Genomic DNA, 26,192 nt, shown 5'->3' with positions numbered 1-26,192 from the left:
GCGTCTCACCGGGGCGCCGGTGCAGCCCAGCGGGTCAAACCCAACTCCGCGCCCGGTGTGCCGGGTGGGCAGCGCTGCCCAGCCCGGCGCGCCAGGCTCTCCGTACGCTCAGACCCCGCCGGGACGGGTGTCCGAGGGCGCGGAGAGGGGCAGCGAGCCCCGGGCCGGGTTCGGGGCGGCCCCTCCCGGTGCGGACCGGGCCCGGCGCGTTACAAAACCGCCTGGTTTTGTAACAACCTGCGGGCGCGGCCAATGAGCGCCGCCGCCGCCGTCACGTGCCCGGGTTTATATAAGCGGCGGCGGCGGCGCGGGGCGCTCCCGGCGCGGGGCGGCAGCAGCAGCGCCATGGCCCGGCGGGGCCGCGCCGCGCCCGCGCCTCACGGCGTCCCGCGCCGCCCGCCGCGCTAGAGGAGCCGCCGCCGCCATGGGCTCGCACCTGCCGCCGCGCCCCGAGCCCCAGCTGGTGCTGCAGCTGGCGGCCGGCGCTCTGCAGGCGCAGAACTTGGAGGCGGCCGGCGGCGGCCTGGGGCCCGAGTGGCAGGTGCTGCTCGGGCGGGCGGACGCGCTGGCCTTCGGCGGGCGGCTGCACGAGGCGCTGCCGCTGTACCAGCTGGCGTCCCGCCACCAGCAGCTGCGCGCAGAGCAGCTGGAGAAGCTGGTGGAGTGCCTGGCGCAGAGCGTCCGGATCAAAGAGGGACTGCCCGCCGCCGGGCAGCCCGCGGCACCCCGCGAGTGGGACGTCTTCAGGTGCCGCAAATGCCAGGGCTTCCTCTTCGAGCCCGTTTCCTTGCCTTGCGGACACACGTTCTGCAAAAAGTGCCTGGAGAGGGACCGGGCGCCCGAGCCCCGCTGCGTCCTGTGCAAGGAGGCGGGCGGCGCGGCGGCCGGGCAGCTCCTGCGGGTCAATGTCATCCTCAGCAACCTGCTGACCAAGTGGTTCCCCTGCCAAGTGAAGGCTTCGCAGCTCCGGCACGAAGGGAACCTCCTCTACAAGGAGAAGAAGCTCCAAGCCGCCCTGCAGAAGTACAACGAAGCGGTCAGCCTAGGTAAGGGCTCCCTCTCCCCGCTGCTGGTCCGCGGCTCCGCGCCGGGGCAGGGATAACTTTCCACCGGCCGGGGCTCGCTGGCGGCCTCTCGTCCCACCGAGCCCCGGGCTCGGCCGGGGATACCCAGGTGTCCGGGAGCGTGCCGCCGGCTCCCCTGGCCGGGTCCTGGGGCCGGTGTCCGGAGGGGAGCCCCAGGGAGGGGTCTCGGCTCTTTGGCCCGCGGTGAAACTGGGTCAGGAGAGCAGCGGTTGCGTAAGCCCGAGCCTGCGGTCCGGCTGGGCTCCCCCCGGCCGGCGCCGTTGTGTAACCGGCGGAGCCGGGGGGAGTGGAGCGCCGCGCCCTGGGCATCCCGCCGCGCCCCGGGAAGGGCTCCGGGCGCGGGGTCCCCGCCGAGCAGCCGCTCGCAGCCGGGGATGCGTGTCCGGGCCGCGGGCGGGTCCCGCACCCCCGGCCCGCCCGGCCCCGCGCTCCCGCCCCAGCGCCGGGGAGCGCCTGCGGGGCTGCGCAGGGAGAACTTTTGATGCGGTCCTTTTCATGCAGTTCTTCCTGAGAAAAAGTGACTCACGCTGCCAGTACAAAGTAGAAGTTAAAGGCAAGGTATTACAGGGAAGCGTTTCACTGAAATGAAAATGCTCCCAAGAAACTGCTCAGCCTGTGTCCCGATGCTGCAGTGGGTGTAACTCAATGATCATTGTAACCCTACCTGATTCTTCTTTTCCTGTGTTTTGAGCTCTGGCATGAAAAGACCCTAATTTATCACTTAAAAACTTTGATGCTACCAATTTTGAAACTCCTCCCTACAGTACGACAGCATCCTTCCTGCTGTCTTAAATGTCTCCTGTGTGTCTGTACCAACGATCTGATCTTCAGTCAGTGCTGGTAATTTATTGTGTGAGTGTCTCAGCATTTATTTATGCAATGTTCTCTGCAGTTATATAAGACATAGCTGGCATTTTGTCTGGAGTTGCCCAAAGAGGTTTCCAGATTTAATTTAGTGCATGGATGTTTTGTGGGTTTGTGCAACTTGGAAGCACCAACATGTGTTTAAAAGAAATTAAAAACTAAGGAATAAAGCTTATATAACTAATTTCTTTTTACCTAATTGACCACTTTTTCTATTTCCTACAGCTCCAAATGACCACTTACTATATAGCAACCGGTCCCAGATTAACTCCACTTTGAAAGCTTGTGAAGATGCATTGCATGATGCAGAAACAGCGTGCAGGCTCCAGCCATACTGGTTGAAAGTAAGTTGTGACACTGGTTGAAAGTAAGTTGTGACTCCAGTTGTACTTTCTTTAAGCCTTGATCGTGCCCTGATAGAAAACAGTTGCAATGGTCAGACAGTGGAATCTGAGGGAGGCTTTAAGTCCTGTAACTTCTTGGACTCCTGCAATTTACAGACATTTAACCATTATTGAGCTTCCTGGGGTGAAGAAAGACAGTGCTAGTCCTGGAGAATGAGCCATGGCTATTTTCCTTGACTTGGATGAATAGCAGTTTTGTGAACTCTCTAAAAATTGAATGCTAAGGACAAAATTGCTGTTTTAGAAGATGGATGTAGGGGAGGTAGATGTTTCCAATATCAGTTGAGCTCAGGTGCTGTGAAAATCATATTTGCATGAGTGGGAGAATGTCCTGTTTATGCTTGCAGTTTTTAGGACTGTTGTGTTTAGAATCCCAGGCACTGGTGGTGTCTAGGTGTAAGACACACTTATAGTGATTTTTCCTGGCTAACTTTTCTTTCTTCAGAAAGATCTTTTGTACTTTCACTGTGGTTTTACTGTATATTTTCTGGACAAAAGCTGCAGCTGTGGATGTGTTTCCTTGCAGGGTCACCTAAGGAAAGGACAAGCATTAGCTAATCTGGGGAAAACAGAAGAAGCTTTAAGGGAGTTTCTATTCTGCCTTGCTCTAGATACTGGGAACAAGACAGCCAAGTCTGAGGCACAAAAGGTGAGTTCCCTAAATCATCTGGATCTGCACAATTGTTTTCAGGAGCCTCTCATAAAGGAGGATACAATTTTTTTTCTTTTCCCCTCTTTCATTACTGCAGAGAGCTGGATGGAGATAAAAATCCAGACTGTTGTTCACATTTGAGTCGTGTATTGCTGATCTGAAGATAGGAAGGTAGCAAGAAAATATAATCAGCAGCCATTCAGTTACAGTGCTAGCATCAAAAAATTTGAAGGAAAACTGAATTGTTAATAATTGCCACCCACAGACTATTGTGATTCTCAAATTTCTAATTGATTCCTAGCCTGGCAATCTATTCCCAATGCTGGAGTGCAGAAGAGGGGGAGTTGCTATTGAATGATAGATCAGGCCAGTGACTGGCAGAGCACAACACGCAGCACTCATCAAACTCCACTTGGGAGCAGCAGCTTTCTTGCTACTGCCAGTCATGCTGCCCCATGTCAGTATGTGCAGGAGGTGTGGAAGAGGAAGCAGTCAACAAAGGAAGAGCAGTTTTAAAATAGTTTTTTAGGGCTAATAATTAATGCTAAATAAGCAAGAAAATTAATTGATCTGCACTGAGGCTTTTTTTCAGATGCAATTTACAATGTGTGTGAATTCTCATATGGCTTTTTGGAATACTGCTGTTTTGCCCACCCCTCAAATCTCTGATATCCTGTAAATCAGTATTTTGACATTTAATAATTTTTGTTGTTGTTGTCATAGTTAAAAGGCTCAGTGTTGCAGTGATTACTTATGACAATAAAAATATAATAGTTTTATTTTCCTTCATGACAGTGTATTTATGCCATTCTCAATCCCTGGTGGGATGGGAACATTAGGGTTTTTATGTTCTGTAGCACATCAGGCTTTCTAAGCACAGTAGAATTCTTACAGTAAAACTCTATTCACAAAGGTAACAGAGTATAACCTGAATGGTTGTAGTGAAATCAAATTTCTATCTCATTTTATATATGGTTGAGATTTCAGCCTCTGAGGGTTTTTTTGTCACTGATGTTTGAGGGTTTTGTTTGCTTTTTTCCCCAGTGGTTTCCATGCAGTCTTTCATTGCCATTATGTCATGATTTGTGCTCACAGTCATGCTGGAAGACTTTCTGTGCACTAGAGCAAAAAGACCAGAAACAAACAGATATGTTTCTAAATTCTGACTCCAAATAGCCATTTCCAAGACATTTAATTTCTGAGCAGTGGGACTCTGAGAAAAAGTAGGCTTCTTATGACTGAAAGAATTACTTGTGCACTCATCAGACACAGAGTTCATCCATGATGCAATATTTTACTAGGTCATTTCCAAGGCTGGTCACATAACAGTGACATACTACATTTTACCAAATTCTTTGGGTGCAGTTGTGATGTTCTGCCTGCATTAACTGTCTGCCTGTGTTAGTTTGGACATAGTGTGATCCTGTGAAATCCTTTTTGGCTTTAAATAGAAATCTCAGCTGTCATGTGGCTTCCTCAGGCATCAGCAGGATCACCTCAGTAGTATGTTGAAATTAGTTTTTGAAGTGTGAATCTTCTATTGATGTCTGTTTCTTTCCTTAAATATTCATCTGATAATCTATGCCATACAAGAGGCTTCAAGCTGCTACTTGAAATAGATTCACTTATTTTCTTATAGAAAATGAAAAAATGGCATCTTTCTACTGCCTACCTTTTTTGTATTCTCACATAAGTGAATTAAAAATAGCTACAGTTTACAATATCAGACACATTTACCCAACTGATCTTGGATTAAGCCTGTGAGATGAGTGCTTTCTGTGCTAGTAAACTCCACTGAAAGATGATGTGCAGCAAAAAAAAAAAACCAAAACAACGACCCAAAAACATTCAAGAAAGATGTTAGCAATTTCTGGTGAACCCTGAACTGCAGGACAAAGAGGACAAAAGTATGTGTGTGTCACATCACAGAGAATGGTTAATGACTCTGTGGGCTTGTTTAACTCTGAAAATGTTTCTTGCTGTCTGTTTGGCCTGTACTGCATTAGCTCTTGCACTTTTTGTTCCTACCCTCATTTAAAGGGCTCTTTAAATGGTTTTAACAAAATCCTGGATGCTTCTTTCAGCTGTTCCCTTACTTGCTTTTTCATTTAGAGGTTGCAAGGAAGGAACTAAGCAGTGAAGTGTTCTGTTTTATATCACAGCTTCTACTTAGTTTGTTTTCACTGATCCCGGGAAATGCTCAGGAACACTTACCCGATATCCTGCAGCTGTTGTCACATCACTCTAGATTAAAGGGGAATCTCCTAAATTCAGTGGGATCTGGAGGCACCAGCCATAACCTACAAAGGTTGCTCAAGGTAAAGATCAAGTCTGATGTGTGGTTCTTAATTTGTTGTGTGTTTTGTGTTCACATTGGGAAGCCTTCTCTCCTTTTTGCCTCTGGGAGATAGGAGGATACATTTTCTCAAATTTTTACTGAATTTCAGAACCTACAAAACAGTGTTAACTAAGGAGACTGAAGTCTCCTTATTTGACTTTTTTTCTTTAATGTAAGTCCTCTGTTCTGATAAATTTTATATCAGAATTGAGTGGGTTCTACTCCTGTAATTGTCTTTAGGTCTTCCAAGTAGTTGGCAGTGGAAAGGGCCTCTGTAGATTGGATTTAGATACCCTCAAATGCTGTGAAATGCTAAAATCTAGAGCTTCAACTTGAAATGCTAAAATCTAGAGCTTCAACTTGAGCTATAGCTGGTGTGCAAGTAATGAAGTCATTCTATACTCTGTACAATACTTACAGGTTATTGTAGAGCTATATATGTGAGCTACTTCATAACTTTGGTTTTGCAGCTGTGGTTTGTAAAGGGCTGCAGAAGTTTACATTCATAGGTTTGTAAGGATCACTTCTGCTTCACTGAGACCTGAACTTTGGGATGGGTTTTGCATATATTGTATATTTAGGAGAAAACTTGGCTAGTCCTTACAGACAGAGGTGGAGGTTTTAGCTGCCTTGTTGAGACTGATAAGAAACAATCAGTGACACTGCCCCATGGAAAGGCTGTTAGGATATTCTGCCAGGAAACCCTTTTGCATGACTCTCACAAAGCCATTCAGGGGACAGTTCACTCATCTTCCTGCATGTCACACATCACAATCCAGTGTCTGGTTTGGGTCCATCCAGGGAGGTGATGTTACAGAGCTGACAGGTGATGTCAGTGCAGGGGCTGCTCACAGGAAGTCCTGTGGCCATGGCAGATAAACCCTGAATGGTTTATCCTCTGAGAAAGGAATCTGCCTTGCAAGGGGAAGCTCTGGGCATTTTCTCTCTTATAAATTTTGTGTGTTTTTACTGCTTCCTTAAAATGAACTGAATTGTTTTGGTTTTTCTGTTGGTTGATACCATCACCATGATGTAAACAATATGCATTTTCCCATAGGTTCAGTGATAACAATATATTTAACATGAGATTTAGCCACCTTTCTGACTGAATCCAGTTTCACAACCTTTGAGCTTTAAAGCCACACAAAAGGGCTGAAAACCCTCAATGGTGGGGAGGGGAAATCAAGTTTGTTGGTTGCTTGCTTTTTGGAGTTTAATTTTTTTAAATTAGTATTAGCGATTCTCAAACTCTTGCTTCTTGACCCACAAAGTCCTTCCTGGTGATCTATAATATTAAAGATTGTTGACAGGTTGAGTTTTCTCCCTACCAAGTTGTTGGAAAATTGGTCTAATGTCAGTCCTCTCTTCACACAGGTCAATGTGGAACAGAAAAAGGGTTTTTCCATTCAAGAGGAACCAAATGTAACTACTTCTGGTAGTTTGAGGAAACCAATACAAATTACAGAGAGCAAAAAGGACTGCTCAGAGGAGGAGAACAAATTCACCTCCATGCCAGAGTCTACTTTTCTCCTCTCTGAGAAATGCAGCCTCCTGAAAAGGAAGTGCTGCTCAGAGGAGATGAGAAATGCTGAGGTGCCCTGCAAGCTGATGAAGAAAGGTATGTTTAATTACAGGACAGGTTCCATGGCAGGCCACCCATGGAAACTTTTCTTCTGTAAGATTCAGACAAAGAGGGACCAAATTCCACTTTGCCTTTTATATTTTCTCTTTTGTCTAATCAAGGGATGCATGTTGTGGAAGCTTTACTGTGTGCAGAGAGAAAAAAATGTAAATAGGGGCAAAGAAGGTCATGTGCTTTTCTCAGCAGAGCTCTGAATCTTTTAAAGAACATCAGTGTTGCACATGGTCTCAGACTTTTCTATAATAATTTTAAAAGTTTAAAAGTACAACCTCTATTTGTTCTTGGTATCTGGCCTTGTTTTCATGCTGTGCAATGTATTTACAATGGTATAGGAGAAGAACTTGTCTCACTTTAGACTTTCAGCACTAACAAAGTGTTTGGACTTGGCCAATGCAAGGCCAGATTGATCCCTCTGTTAGTGGCTATAATGTGACTAAAATCAAGGGGAGATGTGCTGATTTGTGCCAAGGCTTTTGAATTTGAAGCTTTGATTAGAAATTACTGTGATGATGCTTCATGGTTCAATAAGTTGCAAATATCACATGCTGGTGTAAATACATGAGATGGCATTGTGCTTGCATGGTTCTGTTCAACTGCTTTTTTTTTTTTTTCTTATTGATAGACATAGTTGATATTAGGGAAAATAGTACTGGACAACATATTCCATTTGAAGTTGTGGATCCATCAGATTTGGACTGCTCCCTGTGTATGAGGTGTGTTCTTTTCTCACAGATATCTATAGCCTTCTAGCTGTATCTTCCTCCCTTTTATGACCTAGAGATTTTCTAGCTTGCTTGGTACTTTTTTTTGCCTGTGACATGAAATTAGCTTTGGCTGTGATTTTCACTCCAGTGATGCATTTCTAGACCTTTGGTTCTGAGCACTGTTGATGAATGGGCACTCTTTGATCTTCTCTGGGCTGGTGATTGCTTTGGAAAGGGCACACAGTCACGTGGGGGTTCAGCATGTTAGAGAAGGTGTCTGAAAGATTTGCTCTCACTACTGACACAGTGCACAAACCCACAGTTGTCACCTGGGAATTTGTGGAGCTGTTTGTCAGAAAAGCATAAAATACCTAAAGAGACCACATCCAGTGAATATTCTGAGTTTGCATGTGAAGTACTGTGTTGTTGCCATAGGAGGATCTTGTGGGTAAGCGAGAGTGTGCTTTAACTCTTGCTTTAGAGATGTGTTCCTCGCTTTACTGAGGCAGACACTCCATTTGCTTGAAGATTTCTTCTTCCAGTAAAGAAAATTGTTGTTAATAGAACAGCAGTTATTCTTGGGAACAGCAATGGCTTAGTAAATCAAGTAGGAGTTGTCAACTGCACCTATTTTACTACTTGTTTTGTACAAAACATTTTCACTTTGGCAAACACATTATGTGGGGGGGGTTTAGTGCCTTAGAAATATTGGGAAGGTGTTTCACTTGCTGCAGTGGGTGTTGCTTAGGTTGTTTGGTTTTTTTAATTACCCACCTTTATGTATAATTCATGCTGGGGTTGGTTTTGCACAATATTTTAAAATTCTTAAATAGCAAATAGCCTCTTTAGGGATTTACTTCTGAAGGCATGTGTTTTGAGAAATTTGGATTTTGTTGTTTGTATGCAGAGGAGGAGGCTTCAATTTGTTTCAGACAAACTGAAAGCTTTGAGGGCCAACTGCTGTATTGTCTGATTTGCTTCTGCTTGGAATAAATCAGATCTGCCCCCTCTCCCTCTGCCTGTCTACAGCTGAAATATGTTCCAAAAGTTTGTGCAGCTGTCAAAACACTCAATAGTGCAAAGAGCAAAGCTTTCCTCTAACAGGAAGCCACACAATTAGGCTTAGATGGTTTGGTGATTCTGCTTGTTTATCATCGTGTCCACAAACCATTTTTCAGATGTTTTAAATAAAATTAATTAATCCTACTTTCTCATCCTCTATGTTAAATCAGAAACAGCCAGACTAAAATGCATTTGTAAAAGAATTAACCCAGGGATTTCTGTTTCCCTTATAGAACAGAGGATGTATAGGTGCTGTGCCTGGAATCATAGTGCCAAATGCAGACTTTGCCTTCAGAAGGATGTTGGCTTTGTAACATCACTGCACAAGGAGGGCGAGGGCTTGTGCTCAGGAAAGCTCTCCTCAGATCTTCCTGGTTATTTATGCAGACCCATTGTAATTACTTCCTGCCATGTTCTTCAGAAGCCTTTTGGGGTTTTGGTTCCTGAGTGCTTTGGTCTAATTACCCAGTAACCTACTGACCTGCTCACAATTAACTGCAGGAGCTGTTATTAACCTGTTTGTCTGATGGAGTGGCAAAAATGTTATTGATCTACCTTTGCTCCAGCAGCAAGCAGAAAATACAAAGTACTCAAAGCAAGGAACTAATGAGAAAAGGAGTGTTATTCCACAGCATCTTAGTTTCTGTGTTGCAGTAGCTCAAAATAATGTCATGGCAAGTCTTGGTGTGGGTGTGTAGTGTTTCTTTCTGCAAATCATGGAGCTTGTCCAGGTCCTCTTAGAGTTATTAGGAAAAGCTGGCTTTTGTTGGAGCTAGGGCAGGCTCAGGAATCTTAAGAGGAGCATTTTGTCTTTATGCTGTGTTTCAGATGAAGTCAGTCCCTACCAAATAATTACATGCAATGCAGTTCTTTCTGGAACATGGGGTAGAATTCAGTGTTTCACATGGTTTACGTGAGGTTTCTGCTCATGAAACAGTTAACAAGTGTTTTCAATTACGCCATCAAGTTGCAATAAGATAGGTGTGGCATTTTAGGTACTATTTCATATGTTCCATTGCTTAAATGTCAATGTTTTTAGTAACTAATGACATTTAATGAGCTCTCTATAGCAGTCTTGTTAAAAGCCAATTGCATTCTTAAATACACTCATCTTGTCAAAGATGCTAATAACTGTGGGTTTACTTATTTTAATTTCCACATGTTTAACAGAACATAGTGTACTGTTTTGATAAACTAATACTTTTAAGAAAAATTATGAATTCACTTAAATTATAATGAGACTAGTATTTAAGACCTTCAAATGTTCAGTATGTTATAAGATACAGTATATTCCAGACAATTTAGTCGCTAGATTTGTATTGCTTCTATTTTTAAAAAAACTTCTATCTAATTTACATCCCCGTAAGGTCTTTATTGACAAGGAAATATGACTTTGCAGTGTTGCATAATCATAATAAGGAAAAAAATCTTTACATGAAATTAAGTGTCATAGAGGTGCTTGAAATTGGTAAAGAATAGGTACCATGATACTTTGAATACCTGGCCTTATATATTTTTCTAAATATAAAATATGAATGTCCTGTCACTCATTTTCCAGAAGAGCAGTCCCTTGAAGGTTAAAAACTCTATTAAAAAAATATACCCATTAGAGCTGGCAATAATAGAATCATGCCAAGTCCCAGTTTATTGTAATTACTCTTGTGGGCTATTACTGTAAATAGGTATTTTGTGCTTAACTCCACACATACAAGTAATCACAAAATTTCAGTAATAGTTGTGGAAGTATTGCTCAATTTCATTAGTGAAGTCAGATGGTCCAACTTCTGGGTCTGTTTATTGCTCACACGGAGGAAAATTAAAAGCTGGCGTGTTGGAAGTTCATGATAATATTGTCCCTCACATTCACTGAAGTCAGAGTTCATGGGCTGCCTTTCATGTTGGGTGGCAATAACAAAGTCTGTAGGCTGAATAAATACAAAAGTTGGTTGAAGAAATTAAAAGCAAGAAGAGACTTTGTCCCCGTAGTAGTCAGTAGTTAAGTTAGTGAATAAATTCAGCTTTTTTGGTAGCAACTTTTTTCTTTTACTTTAGTACACGATATTGTTGTCTTTTTGCTCTTGGATTTTCCAATCCAGGCTCTTCTATGAACCTGTCACTACACCTTGTGGACACACCTTCTGTCTCAAATGTCTGGAGAGATGCCTGGATCATAACCCAAAATGTCCCCTGTGCAAGGAAGGGCTCTCAGAGGTAACACTTGGATTTTTTCAGCATAAGTTCAAGTGATAGGAACCACTTCACCTTCAGACAGCCTTGATATTTCCCAACACAAAAGAAAGCTTACATAACTCAGGAAGAATGTGAATTTTAAAATGCTCTTGTGAGTTGCCATGCATGGCTAGTCTCTGTTCAAACCTTAGGACCAGGCCTGTACTTGGAAAATCTGTAGGTGATTTTTGCTTTCCAGATTTCCTAAGTGAATGTCTGTAACACAGGGAATAGTTAAAAAAAACCCAATTCTTCAGTGGCAAGTTTGACAGATGATAGACTCACAGACATCAGAAAATGGGGGTGTAATGGGTGATGTCCTTTGCACAGGCACCAAACAAACACTGTGAAGTGCTGGGTGTTCTAACTGCTTGTGTGTGTTCTTACTGCAGTGCTTGGCTATGAGGAAATATTGTAAAACAGTGCTAATGGAGGAGCTAATAGCCAGATATCTTCCAGAAGAACTCACTGAAAGGAGAAAGATTTATGAAGAGGAAATAGCAGAGCTTTCCAAGTACGTAATCCATTTATGTAAAATCCCATCTCTAATTCTGCTGCTGTTGGCTGGAGTGGCTCTGGCTGCTGTGGAACATGAGCTGAGATGCTGATGGAGCTTCTTTCTCTGTACCATGTGATTTCAGAGAACAGGGTCCAGGGGAAACTGTGCTTGAGTGAGCATAAAAACTAGACACTGTGCTAAAGAATAAAGAGAAGTAAAAGAAAGAGAATAAAGAGAAGTAGAAGTCTCTTTATAAACAAAGTACAAAGCAATGTGTCTGCTTTCAGTGAACCTCTATAAAAGGCACAGAGTGAGAAGCAGTCTCACAGGATGGGGTTTGGAATATACTGGATAGGGAAGAAATGGGATTAAGGGAAATAAAGTAAATAAAAGCAATACTAGAGATCCAATAATGCTTTCACAAGCAAGTCCAGAAAGCTTAATGAAAAAAATATCTGTTATTAAGTGGTATATAGTTTTCTAGAGTATTTAGTCAGTTAAAGGGAAAATAATTTTAGCTTTTACCATTCCATTAAGAATGAAATTAAGCTTTTACCAATAATTTTCTTTGTTTATTCCATTAAGAATTCTATTCTAAAGATGCTGTAATTTCTATTTAAATATGTCATAATCTTAAAGAATGTGAGCCTTATGTGTCAGTAGTTGGGTAAAACGTCATATCTGATTTTTCCTTTCCTTCTTACAGCCTAAATAAGAATGTTCCCATATTTGTGTGCACCATGGCCTATCCCACAGTGCCCTGTCCTTTGCACATCTTCGAGCCCTGCTACCGGCTGATGATCCGCAGGTGCATGGAGACGGGCACCAGGCAGTTTGGGATGTGCATCAGCGACCCTGTCAAGGGGTGAGTGAACAGCCTGGACCATCTGAGGCACCCTCTTAGTCTGGAGCCAGTGGAGAGGTGCAGAAAGGTCCATGGCTGTAATATCTGGGGTAGCTCTCCAGTAGAGAAATTTTCTTCCTAATCATGCAGGTTAAAGTTTCCTCCTAATCATGCAGGTTGAGGAGACAGAAGTTTTTCTCTTGAGGACTTGGATTCTGACTAATATAATAGTCTGTTTTCTCAGAACTGAATGTGTGTCATTATGTGACTGAGCTGCAGACCTCCTGTAGTACATGAAAAAATGTGTATTTTTCTCCTGCTTTTAAATCTGCTGTTTTGGCACAAGAAATCAAAATGGTAGTAAGGTGTGTTCTTGGGCTAAATTTCCTTAAATTATAGGATATGTTTATATCTTTTATATATTTATAGTAGTGGCTGCAGAGGTATAACAGGACCTTCATAAGGACTGGCTGAGCATTTACATTGAGCCATTTACAGTCAGTCTTAGGTAATTTGACTTCAATGTTTAACTCTATTTAGCTTTTCTTCCTTCTTTTTATGCTATAAACTTACTGGGTATGTATACTCTGTGGAAAGTATGATTTACAGAAAATACCCACCTGCAAAGTAAAATATGCTGAAATAGTGCAAACACTTTTTTCTTCATAGATTTCCTAGTCCTTCCATAATGGTAATATTCTGAATTGCACTTGTCCTTCTGTACAAACTGACTGAACATGTTAGGATTATGGACAAAGTATGCTTCTGATCTGTGTATCTTTCTGTTTCATAAGATGTTTCCTGTATTCCAAAACATCCAGTTAGCATTAATCAGATTAGACAGTCTGAATCTTCCTGATAGTTTTGCAAACAATTGTGGAATAATTTGAACTAGAGCAGGTCAGTGCTATGAACAATAGAAATGAGCTGACATTGGTAAATACCTTTGTGGCAGGGACTGGCTGCATGGCAGCTCTGTGGAACTCAGGGTGGAGAGAATAAGATTTGTTTACTTGCTTTTGTTCTGATTTCAATAGGTTTGCAGATTATGGCTGCATTCTGGAGATAAGAAATGTTGAATTCTTTGCTGATGGTCGCTCTGTTGTAGACAGCATTGGCAAGAGGAGATTTAAGGTGATCCAGCACAGCCAGCGTGATGGATATAATACAGCAGATATTGAGTACATTGAGGATCAAAAGGTAAGTTCAGAAATATTTCATTTAAACTGTATAACATGTGAAATTCTAAGCATGTATGGTTTTAGTGGGTTTTATTTTTGTAGATGTATCTAATACAACAAATTTGTGGTATTTAATAGCTGCTCATGGTTAAGGTGGGACACATACTAGTCAGCACAAGCATGCACACACACTGCCCAAGTACTGAAGTGTGTTTCCTGGAGGTATTTATCAGAGGACCAGAATAAGTGTATCCAGGATGAGATCTTACTGCTCTTCTAGACAGAAAAACTGCAGTTTATAAGAGGGTGGAGGGGGAGCCTTACACTATTTGTATGGAAGCCAATTTTAAAATCCCTATTCAGGTAAGAAGCAGCAGGATTGAGTGCACCATAACTTTCAAAATTGCTTGCATTAATTCTTAAGAGCTTTTGGTATGTAATGGGAAGGTAAAATGTCTACTCTGAGGTTCTACTGATTTTTTTTTTTTTAAAGCTTTGCACAATCTTTTTTTCCTGTTTTTGTGCGCTATTCGTGTAAAGGTTTTTTCATATGAAAATCCAGAAACTGCAAATTCTACAAATAGATATTTTTGGTTTAGAATACAGGCAAAGTGAAGAATTTGGTTAGTGGAGGATCATCAGAAGAGGAAACACCAAATGAGCTCTCACTATTTATTCCAGAACTTTTTTGGCATGTTTTTTTTCTTTTCCTTTCCCTTACCCAATCCTGAAAATCCTGAAAATCCTATGCCTTCCCCAGCATGCAGCCTGAACTAACAATAACCTTCCCCCTCTCATTTCTCATTCCAGGTGCAAGGACAGGAGTATGCTGCATTACTTGTTCTCCATGACTCTGTCTATGATCAGGCCTCTACATGGTTTAACTCCCTCAAGCAAGCACTCAAAAGTCGAATTCTCAGTCATTTTGGTCCAATGCCAGCTAAGGATCCTGACCCACAGGTATCCACAATCAGTGGCTTATGTAACTTTTTGAGACATAAATAACAGGGATATCCGATAAGCTGGCAGGCATTGTGTTTTAAGATGAAAATATGAATACTCTGCATTTACCCCACATAAGCTGAGCCTCTAAATTCTATTGCCACACACCAGTGGTAGCACAGTTGCAAAGAAAAAGTTTGTATTTAATGTTGATAACTTTTTGAGACTATTTATCTTACTGCATTAATCCCAGGAGACTGAACTGCCTTTTTTGCCTGCTCTACTTCCCCAGTTAAATGACTGAGAGTAAATAGGCAACTGGAAACTTTTACTTTTGATAAAGGACTGCAAACAGTGGGGAACTGCAAATGGTGGGGTCCTAAAATATAACAAGAATATAACAAGAGCTAATATGAGGTAGTGTCATAAAGTATGGAGAAGGAATCCTAAAGATCTGGGTCAGTAATAATATGAGAAGAAAACAAATTTTTAAAAATCCAGAAGGCCTAGCTTATAAATTGTTGCTAGTAATAGAAAATGCATCCTTTTTCAACATTCTATTTTTAGGAAAGCTGCCACTTGTTTGTAATGTGTTTCAGGCCAACCGGTAATCACAAGCCATTAGTCAGGCAATGAAATAATCCACTTGTTACATTGCTATCATAAACAGAATTTTCAGAGTTAAATCTTCAAAACCAGCCCCTTACCAGCTGTCTGAATGCTGACTTTTAATTTATAATTTTGCCCCCCTGACTGCAGGCAAACCCCAATGGGCCAGCCTGTTGCTAGTGGGTCCTGGCTGTGCTTCCCCTGGAGAACAGAGCCCAGCCGCCCTTCCTGGCCATGCAGTCACTCAGGGGAAAAAAAATAATTTAAAAAAAAAGGGATTTAAAAATAGGTCCACCTCATCAATTGTTGCTAGTAATAGAAACACATTCTATTTTTTCATACTGTTTTTAGGAAAGGTGCCACTGGTTTGTAACCCGTTTCAGGCCAAGCCATTAGGCTGGCAGTGAAATAACTCACTTGCTGCATTGCTATTGACAACTGCGTTTCAGAGTTAAACCCTCAAAGTCAGCACCTGACTTCTAATTTCTATTTTTCCCCCCGACTGCAGGTAAACCCCAACGGGCCAGCCTAGTGCTGGTGGGTCCTGGCTGTGTTGCCCCTGGAGAGCAGAGCCCAGCTGCCCTTCCCGGCCATGCAGTCGCCCAGGGAAAAAAAAAAAAATTAAAAAAATTAATTTTAAAAAATCCAGAAGGTCCACCCCATAAATTGTCGCTAGTAATAGAAACACATTCTGTTTTTTCATACTGTTTTTAGGAAAGGTGCCACTGATTTGTAACCTGTTCCAGGCCAAGCCATTAGGCTGGCAATGCAATAACTCACTTGCTGCGTTGTTATCGACAACCGTGTTTCAGAGTTAAACCCTCAAAGTCAGCACCTGACTTCTAATTTCTATTTTTCCCCCTGCCTGCAGGCAAACCCCAACGGGCCAGCCTGGTGCTGGTGGGTCCTGGCTGTGCTGCCCCTGGAGAACAGAGCCCAGCTGCCCTTCCTGGCCATGCAGTCGCTGCGGGAGCGCCTGAGCGGCATCCGCCGCGTGCTGACCTTCATGGCGCGCGCCCGGGCGCGGTGACAGCCAGCACCAGAGCTGGGCAGCTCCCACTGCCCCCTGTCACTCCAGCTAACTGCAATAATGTCTTACAGATCTGAGTGTGTCAGGATGCTTCAAGCCCTGAGTTTCAAAGAGAATGACTTATAAAGAGCAGGGGATGTTTATGGATACTTCAATAGTTTCCTTTCGGAACTGAGACGAGTATTCAATCGCTGCACTGCTAAATTTATAACAAATGTGATAGAACAAAAAGTGATCTTGTTTGCCATAAACCTTTTAAAAATCTTAAGGGTTTTTTTAATTTATTTTATTTTTATTTTTTAGTGGATAAAGGATAAACTGTGCAGTTTAATGTGAAGCAGAAATAATAAGGTTGATGCATTATTTCAGTGAACTGCAAAGTCTTTTATTCAAATGGTTCAGGTTTTATATAGCATTGTGTAAAATAATGTTCACAACTTCTGTTTGATAATTTATTTTTGCACTATGATTTTTTTGTTTCAAAATGTATATTATTTATGTGTTCATTCACTAAAGGAAAGTGAGCTGCTCTATTTATAGTGTTTTTACCCTGTATTTATGACTGGGGACAAAAATGATGATTCTTGCAGTGCACAAGCAACTGCTTTGATAATTTTTCAGTTGTGTTCAAATACTTTGAATGTTTTTCTACTCATCCCCAGTTCTGCTGTAGCTTAAGAATGCCCCCAGAACATTCTGCCTTGAAGTCTTTGATTACACAGATTGTCTGAGTTAATTGAAGCACAGCTGTTGAAGGTTCATCCTATGCTTGTGGAGAGGTTCCTGATACAACCAAACAGTCAAGCACCTGCTTAAGCATGTGTTTATGTGCTTGGGTAAATTCAAGTACTGATGGTTGATGTCAGTGGGAATTGACCATAGTGGTGACAGAAGGATCTAACCCCTAATATTTCACAGAACAGAATAACTTGAAGTTGAATTTATATCTGAACTCTTTCTTGCAAAAATGGACAATGGCTACGAACAACTGCGAAGAAAGAGCTGCAATATTTGGAAAGTGGCTTATTCTAGAGAAAACTGGAAGTACTGGTGTCATTTCATTGTAGGTTAATACATAGATTTATTTTTTTTCATCAATTCCTGTTGCTGTTAAGATGAGTTTTATTTCTTTTAACTGTTTGGTGGGGTTTGGCTTTGGAGTGTGTGTATGGGAGGGGGAGGGGGGAGTTATTTTGAACTGTAGGACTCAGAGGGTAGCTTGTGTCACATAAGAAGGATTATGTTGTAATAAATGCTATTTATTTCACCCCAATCTTCAGGTTTCTGTTAGCTTCAAATCTCTACCCAGCCATTGCTTTTCTCTTAAGAGATTGGGTAGTGTTGCTAATAATAGTTATCTCCCAAGGAAGGCAAGTGAATTTTAGCATGATTACTTCTAGCTATAAAGCAGGTAAAAATAGGGCAGAAATGAGAACAGGAAGTATCTTGGTTTAGATTTTTTTTTTAATCAACAGTTCATATACTTGTTTTGCTGCTTGTATTGCTTTCAGTGTACCACTTTTTGAGACTGCTCTTACCTCCATCTGATTTTGACTTTGACTAATTTCAATGTGAGCAAAACTGGGCCTTTATTCTAAGCTACTGTTTTCCCTTTCAGTGGCAAAAACTAGAATGAAGTGAGAATGTTATGGAATGCTATAAATTTCTTTGGGTTTTTTTATGCAGGATAGCACTGCCATTTCATGCCTTTATGAAAAAAATGCAGTAGGATTTAATGTAACTTTTCTGCATGTTTTTCCATTATCTCATCAGTAATATTTGTTAGTTAAAAGTAGTTTTCATAAAGCTACCTTTGTTCCCCTTTTGTTAAATTCTGTAAAACTTTTTTATAAGGGTACCAAAGAAACAAATGGAAGACAAACATGTTTCACCCTTGTGGTGCACATGGAATCTGTGTCCTGTTTGCATTGAGCTACTTTGGAAATGCTGTAACTTCCTTCCATACTGCTGGATTGCTGCACTCCCTCTGTGAGTGGTATTTGGCATGCTGAAAAAATGTATAAAAGCATCTACATCTTCTGAACAGTACCAAGTGATGGTGGCTGACACCTGCTATGGCATTTTGTGTTCTTAAGTCAGCAAAGTGATTTATATTTTTTTGGAAGTGAAGCTGCATTAACTGCAATTCTTCCACAAACCATTACATTTGCAGAACATAAGTGTCTCATATTGCTCCCACAGGAAAAAAGCTTCCACTTTTGTTACTCTTATCTGTGAGAAAATTAGCTTAAATACCTAATTTAAACTGTTTTCTCACTGATGTAATTATTTTTTATCCTGCACGCTGTGTCTTCTACATACTCATTCTGCCTATTTTGTTGTTTTAGAAAAGATGTCATGGAAAGAATCTTTGATTTTAAAGATGAATATTGTCTTTTCTGTTAGTCTTGAGTAAAGCAGCCAGAATTTCCAAGCAGAGACTTGTGTCCATGCCCTGCATCGTGAGCACCCAGTGCATTTGTTGCAGCCTGGAAACACTGGACCTACTGCATGTAATGCAAACAGGTGATCTGCATGCACAACAAATCAAAATTCCATCTGTACAGGTACAGTAGCATTCTTGCTGGGGCTGCTCTATGGCCACACATCCTAGGTTAATGGCTTAAGTCTGAAAATTCCATCAGAAATGAAAACCAATACTGAGAAAGATTTATGCTAATGAACACAAACCTGTCCAGGAAAAACTGGACAAGGAGTACCCTTAGCCTTCATTATGTTGAGATGGTAAAGTTTCAGTAATGATGCTTAAAATAAAAAAAAATCTAGGTTTGCCACACTACCACTGTTTTTTTCAGTTGCATAAATAAGTATAAGCATGTAAATGCAACATTTATCACAGGCATGAGTAAACAGCTGAACAGATTTAAAAATACCTTCAGTTTAATTATAGAAATAGCATTGATCAGATAAAATACTAATTAGGGGAATCTTTTATTTAAGCTGCTCACATTTTTCTAGACACCAAACCCAGTTTTATAACCAGTCTTGCTCATCTGCTAAAAACAAAAAACTCAACAAACCAAATCATGATTCAAATTTCATTTCCTGTGTGGTGTGAGGTATTGATTAGTCGTTGTGTGGGCATAGGTAATGCATAGGATGCTTAGACAGTAGTTCAGTACTTTTAATAATAAATGATAAAATGGTGTGATAGGCCTTCATGCTAAGTCTTGAATGACATTCTGGTGTTAGCTGTAGAAGTTCCTCTTGCTTTTTTTCTGTCATTACTTTAAGTGCTGCTATCTTCCATGACAATGTAGCAATAAGAGATACCAGCTGTCAGATGTGGCTCACCGTCCTTCTGTCCTGCACCACTGCTCACTGACAGAACACCTCAACCATGGATTTATTAATCCAAAGATTGTTTTAATCTAAAAAAAAGTGGATTTGGATGTAGCAGGTCTGTGTTAATCTGTGCTGTGGAGAAAGAGCTTCATAGAGTTGAGTTCTGGTTTAGATGGTCTTTTCACAGAATCAGAATCCCAGATTGGAAGGGACCTCAAGGATCAGCTGGTCCAACTTTTCTTGGCAAAAGCATGGTCTAGACAAGATGGTCCAGCAGGCAATCCAGCCAAATCTTACAGGTGTCCAGTGTTGGGAAATCCAACACATCCCTGGGAAGATTACTCCAATGGCTGATTGTTCTCATTGTGAAAATTTTTCTCTTTAATGATTTCTACTTGGTGCTGAAGTTTTACTGGTGTTTAAATCAATGACAGGAGTTGTATTTAAATTCAGTGTTTAGGAATGGAGAACATGTTCACAAACACTTATTTAAAAAAGAAAGTGAAAATTATCTATAGGGGTTTTGTGCATAAAAACCCTATGGACCTATATGCACTTAGGGTAGTGCTCCCCATTTCCCCCAAGTCCTTCATCAGATGAACACAATCCCTCTTTTCAGCCCCTGCTTAGTTCTCATTTAATTCACAACTGAAACTGTAACTAGTGCAGCATGTAGCTTAGGAGCTGGGCTTTATTTCCAAAGCCCAGCAAATCAATGGAAGTCTTGTGGCAATAGCAAAATGGTGGTTTGAGCAAAGTCACTCTCTTGAAACACTTTGCTAAATAAATATTGTCTGAAAGAAGAAAGAAATCTGCTTAGACAGGATTAAAATGGTGGATAATAAAAACCTGAACTATTACATAGACTTACTCATCCAGGTATCATGTGAAGTGCTTACTGATGTTGGATTTTCATAAGGTCTAAAGTAACCCTCACATAGAAGTGCCTGTATTCTGTTATTGCCATTCTTGAGCTTTTTAATAGTCATAGCCATATATTTTATAAATATAAAACATATGCAGCTTTTAATCTTTACATTCAGTTTGCAGAACAAAGGTTTACAGAGCAGAAGTGTAGCAAAAACAATGTTATAGCTTCTATAATTCCCTGATAAGGAACAGGTGAAGTACAAAAATGAGGAGCAAAAGACTATCTGTGTAAGATGTCTTAATTTGGAACCATATACTTGTCCAATTTAATTCCATCAAGCTATGTGGTTACAAGAGTGCCAGAAATATATCTATCAAGCCATTTTAAATAAAATGTTTTGTGGACTTGTATATTCCATTTGTTTGTAAAACATCCTTTTGTGCACTGTAATGAACTTGAAATGAAACTTAAGTTATACTCTCATATCACTGGACAGAATACTGTTCAGCTACCTCTACATAAGTTTGAAGTAATTTGTTTTTTTCCAGACTTGTTTGCATTGTCATATAAAATATATTTTAAAAAATCATAGTCCAAAGAACCTGTATGTGTTTGTAGATGTACTTATAACTCTGTTGTACCAACAAAGTCTGTGTGGAGAGTTGTTTCCTAATTAAAATTTTTGTCTTCTTTACTCTTTGGCTTGCATAACAACTACAGAGGCAAACAAATATTATAGGAGAGCTGCTTTTTGCAGGTCTTTTAGGTAAAGGAGCAAAGAACAACTCCTATATCCTGCAGTCACACAACAACACTTGAAGTCAAGAAGCCAAACCATAGAAATTAAGTTGTTCAAACCTCAAATATTATAAAAGATGACAGCAGGTGCTGCTGGTGTTTTGGGGGGTTTTAGGCTGATTTTATTGCCTTTCCTCTCTTCCTTTGTTGCTGTGGTAAAGTAAAAAGGATGGGAGCTGAAGAAGGCCTGGCTTACTGCATTACCCTGCACTTCTGTGGGCTTTGGTTCCTCTGCTGCATCACTGTTTGCTTTACAGCTTGCTGTTATTTAAACCTGTGACCAGGATACCCTTTCATGTACTGTGTGAGGCAGGAGTGCATCCCAGCCACATTTAAGCTGTGTCTTTGTGGTGATAAAAGGACTATTTCCAGTGATGACCACTTCAAAAGTTCCATCAAACTCCACAGAGAAAGCTAAAGAACACCTTTATTCATAAACCTAATACTAAGAGTTTGTTCTACAAAAAATATGAAGATTTAAAATTTTTTTACAAGTTACATATGTATGGGCTGCTTCCTTTGCCTTGTCATTTAATCTAGTTGTAGCATGCTTGTGACTTGCTGCCTAAGGCCCAGCCACTGCTGGGGTCAGAGGTTGCCTTGCTGGCCTCTTATGTAAGCTTGTTCAGGCTCTGCATCTGCTTTAGAATCCAGGGCACAGGCTAAGGCCTGTGGTGAGCCTACAACTCAGTATGTCAAGGTCTCTATCATCTATAACAAAATATATTTGTGTCTGATAAGAGGAAGTTTTGGTTGAAGTGCATTTTCATCAGGAAATAGTAAATAGTCAAAACTGGACCTTTTCTTGGGAACATGTTGATTTAAACTATTGTTTTTAAGTCATAACTTTAATTTTGAAAGCTTTAAGAATGGTTATAAAAAAGAGGGGTTTAGATGCAATATGAAACAGAATTTAACCCAAATATAGGATAGCAAAATATTTCCCAACTACTTTCTCACTATGTCGTCGTTTTATAACTGTACCTACACAGATTGATTCAAATGGTATTTGAAATATGCTAAAGTCATCCACACTTACATAATGCTTCATATTAAAATGATCATTAGCAATTTTGGATCATTTCTATCCTGTGAAGCAGTTAAAGGAAAGCCGCTGTCTCCAGTCAGCCTTTGCTCCCCAGTTCCCTGGCACTGGACCCTGTGCTGACTTTGCTGTGCATGGGATCAGGACCCTGTGCCATGCTGGGCAAAGGGACATGGGACAGCTCCTGGCTGTCACCTGCCCCAGCTTCAAAATGCTGTCAGTAACACGTTTTTACTCTAAAAGATGCCACAAAATCCTGGAACTTCTCTTAATGTGCCATGGTTCTCTGTGTGACTGGGTGAAAGGTATAATGGCAACAGTTTTATCTTTAGAAAACATGCTGACTTCTTAAAATCAACAATTCTTTAGCCTCTACTGTAGGAGCCATAGATTGCCTGGTCTTTGCTCCATACTACTCACAACCAAGGATAAGGTAAGGAATGCCATCTCTCAGCCTCTTGGCCATATGCACAGATGAAAGAAGACTAGAAACTGCTTTACTAAACTACTGTAGGGCTAGGATGGGTTTTTAAAGGTTTTCCTGAGTTTCAAACAGGTTTTTATCATCAGTCACTAATATCAAGCTTCTAAAATCTACACCACAGAAGAACTGGTTACATCATGCTTACTAGACAAGTAATGTTATATTTTAACTACACAGATAAATTGTATATTGATACCAAAAATTGATATGCAGAGGCTACTAGAAAACTGATGGAAAGGACAAGCTTTGCTGTGGAGACCAGCCTTCAGCTGGCACGTACTAAATACTTTACTTCTCAGGACAAGATGATTTTCAAGTTGCTAAAGCCCAAAAATCACTGGCTGGAAGAATCTATATAATGAAAGTATGCACATGCTGTCAATACCTGTTTTATGCTGGTGTAACATCCTTTGTTTCAGTAGATCTCTTGATTTATAATTCCATATAAATGAAAGTAGAATTAAGCTATTTATGTAAGGGACTTTATATAACTGACTTATGCTGTATTATGTGATGGCAAAAAAACCAAGCACATGTCTCTTTTGTGTTTTCTATGAGCTACAGAAAGATTTTTGTGAAAGTAATGCTAGCAATAAACAGTTTTCTCTATGAGACATTAGAAATTCATTCTCATCCACAGGGAGGTTTTATCATGAGTAGAATACAGGGTGATAGATGATACGATAATGTGGAAGGATTTTAGCAAGTCTGCAGACAGTCTAGAAAATGTGAAAGCTGCACATCACAATTTAGACTGCAAATCAGTTCAACAAAGCAATTGTTATTCAGGCTCTTCCTTGGATGAGTCAATGATTTGTACTGTGACTATTAGTACTGAATGTACCATCTAAAATTCATTTTGAAAGATTACTGAAGCATTAATGATTTTTAAATTGGTTCTACAAGTATTTTTTTTATCAATGAGAAGTCCAAACACTATCAAGGCTAAAGAGCATAACACAGGGATTTTCAACATAGCAGAATTAAGGTTTTTTTCACGTGCTTTTACATTGTTTTTACTCCTTAGTGAACAATGACTATATAATATTTAGGAAATCAGGGTCAGTAGAGTAAATGCTTCTGTAGCAATGTGGCAGACACACCTTTCATAACTCATAAAGTCACTACTGGAAAGGCACAACTGGGTCACAGAAGTGCATGGTGGGATGCTGCTTTCCAGTTATGCAACCAGGGTAACTAAAGGTTAGAGCAAGTACTTGAATAACGAGATTTTTGCCAGAAAGAGTGGAACAGAAAAACAGTGTTTTTAAATGTTGGCTTCTGAGCAGCAGCCGCCTAACGTGTCTCGTTAGGAGTCATCACACCGAAATAGAACCGGATGCGTCAGAACTTTGAAGAATGGCAGCTCAACATCCCAAAAGAAAAATACATCTGCTTGTGTTCCAAAAGCAGATTCTACCGGTTCTCTCTTTCCCACAGATGATACTAGAGACATTTGCAGCATGCTGCTCCACTTTTTCTCCTGGCTCACTGTCACTGGCTTTATCACTCATCCTTTTACTTTCTCCATCATCCAGCAACATTTCCTACTTTAAGGAATTCCGCAGTTTGCCCAGTTCTCTTTCCTCCTTCTATGCATATGTTGCTGGATTACTTCTAATAAACATAATTAGTGCAGAATTCTTACCTAACTTCTGACAGAGGAAAAAAGAGAGGAAGGAAATTGTGTTTCCACACTACGATTTTCTGAGGTTTGGAAAGCTAGGACCACAGCCCAAAGGCACAAATTATGACATAACCAGCAGCTAACTCCCATCAGGTTCAGGGATATTAGTTACAAAACCAAAGGCCATTGCAAAGAGACTAAAGAAAACGGTGGTCTTTTAATCACAATTACATGTCCTGTTCCAGCTGCACACCAGATAAATACATTAATCAAAATGACCTCATTTTAGGCATGCGTAGCAGTGTGTTATATAACCGTGTTAAGTATGCTATTTTATTTTCCTCCCGCCAAGGAGAAATGGTATTTGTCTCACAAGAGTTCCAAATAAGTCTGGTTATAAAGTGATGGAGAAAAGAACAGGAGGGAGAGACAAAAGTGAGAGCATTAATAAGCAAAGTGACTCATTTCCCAAGTGCAGAGGTGATGTTACACTCTGCTTCTATCTCACGACTCTGTAGGAAACTAATGTTGTCATCAGCAGTCTCAGCATTCCTAGCATGCCCAGTATTTCTCAGGATGGGAAAAACAGATGTGTGACAAGGATGGACGCTATATCTTTTGGGACCTCATTGGTTCACGCATTGCTGATTTGTTTTCAAAGCTGTTTTTGAAGGCTGCCTCCATAAACAAGGATTTTGCAGAATCCCCATCACTCTTTTTGTTGCTCACTTCTTTAGTGAAAAGTGACATTCAATTAATTCTTTTCTACTGCTGCTAATGATGCTTTAAACGAGCTCAGAAGCACCCTTAAAAGTAGAATACATCCCCCCACACACACAAGGCTGAGGCTGGTCTAGATTCATACTGCACTACAGAAAAAAGGACCAAGAGGCGTACATTTTTGCAATATAAGATCACTCAGCCAGAGAACTCTGATAAGTGCTGAAAATGTGAAAAACAAATGGCAGGGTATGCATTTCCCATTTGCTCAATACACACACATAAAAGAAACACTGTGTAGGCTTCACTGCAGCATACCAGTGCGTCCAAAACTCAAAGGTTAGTTACATAAATGATAAGGCGTGGGCTTAAATGCTTCATTCAGCTTGTTAATTACTTGCTTTGTGGCCTGAGCCAATGTTCTGAAGCAGGTTCATCCAATATTGTGCTGTTTCCTCTGAATTTTCATTTACTGTGTTAAGCTGAAGTGCTGGGAACAATTTGTTGCAATACCTAGGAAGAGTCTGTTTTCTTTTCAAGCAATTCACAGAACAAACTTATTCAGACTAATCCACAGATGCTCTTTAAATGTCCTTGCTATTTCAGAAAATTATGAAATTTAATTCTTTGAGTATTCTTCTTAAACAAGGGAACTGCTGGCTGCATTAATATGCATGTGCTATTGGCGTATGTTCGAGGGCTCCTTTTTTGTGTTCTTTTCAATCTACAGATCCAATGCGGGGAAATGAATAGCAATGTGTTAGAAAACTCTCAAAATGCTTATTATGTCTCTGGCAGAATATGAGAAGTTACATTTTAATAGCAGAGGGTAATATTTCCACCTTCAGCTAACTGGGACACCTTGTTGGTAGGGCTCTTCAATGCCATGGCTATGAACAAGACCTCATTACTGAGCAGAACATCCCCAGCCAGACAAACCATCAATCTATTTCCTGAGATGTGCAGGCAGAAACTGGAGTTTAGAATTCCTTACCTCCGTGGAAATAAATCGCACTGTGTTGGGAGAAAACTGTAGTTTTACCTCAAGATGTCTCCTGAAGATTGCACCTGGGAAACCCGAGATTTACATCTAACAACAGAATTTGTTTTAAAATTAAAACTTCCTAACGTGCTTTGATTTCAGCAGTGTATACTTGCAGACAGTTTGATTTGCAACTCAGACATGGGCTAAGAAGCCTATAGAGACCTTGAATTTAACAGCTACAATAATGTGCAAGCAAATTGAACACAAACAT

The 26,192-nt window shown here is 40.8% G+C and overlaps 1 protein-coding gene across 1 annotated transcript; it reads left to right on the top strand.

The window, feature by feature from the left end:
- The first annotated feature begins 424 nt into the window (after positions 1-424).
- Positions 425-20,956, top strand: LONRF3 (LON peptidase N-terminal domain and ring finger 3). Its single transcript, XM_058814257.1, has 12 exons — positions 425-1,046; positions 2,175-2,293; positions 2,880-3,002; positions 5,168-5,323; positions 6,718-6,961; positions 7,608-7,698; positions 10,848-10,962; positions 11,373-11,494; positions 12,186-12,344; positions 13,361-13,523; positions 14,315-14,464; positions 15,927-20,956. Exons 1-12 carry the CDS (start codon positions 425-427, stop codon positions 16,083-16,085), a joined length of 2,223 nt encoding a protein of 740 aa, XP_058670240.1. The 3' UTR covers positions 16,086-20,956.
- Positions 20,957-26,192: the final 5,236 nt, after the last annotated feature.

This window comes from Ammospiza caudacuta, chromosome 14, assembly GCF_027887145.1.
Source record: "Ammospiza caudacuta isolate bAmmCau1 chromosome 14, bAmmCau1.pri, whole genome shotgun sequence".
Taxonomy (NCBI): Eukaryota; Metazoa; Chordata; class Aves; order Passeriformes; family Passerellidae; genus Ammospiza; species Ammospiza caudacuta.
This window is presented reverse-complemented; position numbering and strand designations above follow the sequence as displayed.

What these genes read in the sequence shown, in the direction of transcription:
- LONRF3 (XM_058814257.1), top strand. Translation starts at nt 425, where the DNA reads ATGGGCTCGCACCTGCCGCCGCGCCCCGAGCCCCAGCTGGTGCTGCAG. An exon ending in CAACGAAGCGGTCAGCCTAG is followed by an intron (nt 1,047 to 2,174) that starts GTAAGGGCTCCC and finishes TATTTCCTACAG; the next exon opens with CTCCAAATGACCACTTACTA. An exon ending in ATCAGCGACCCTGTCAAGGG is followed by an intron (nt 12,345 to 13,360) that starts GTGAGTGAACAG and finishes TGATTTCAATAG; the next exon opens with GTTTGCAGATTATGGCTGCA.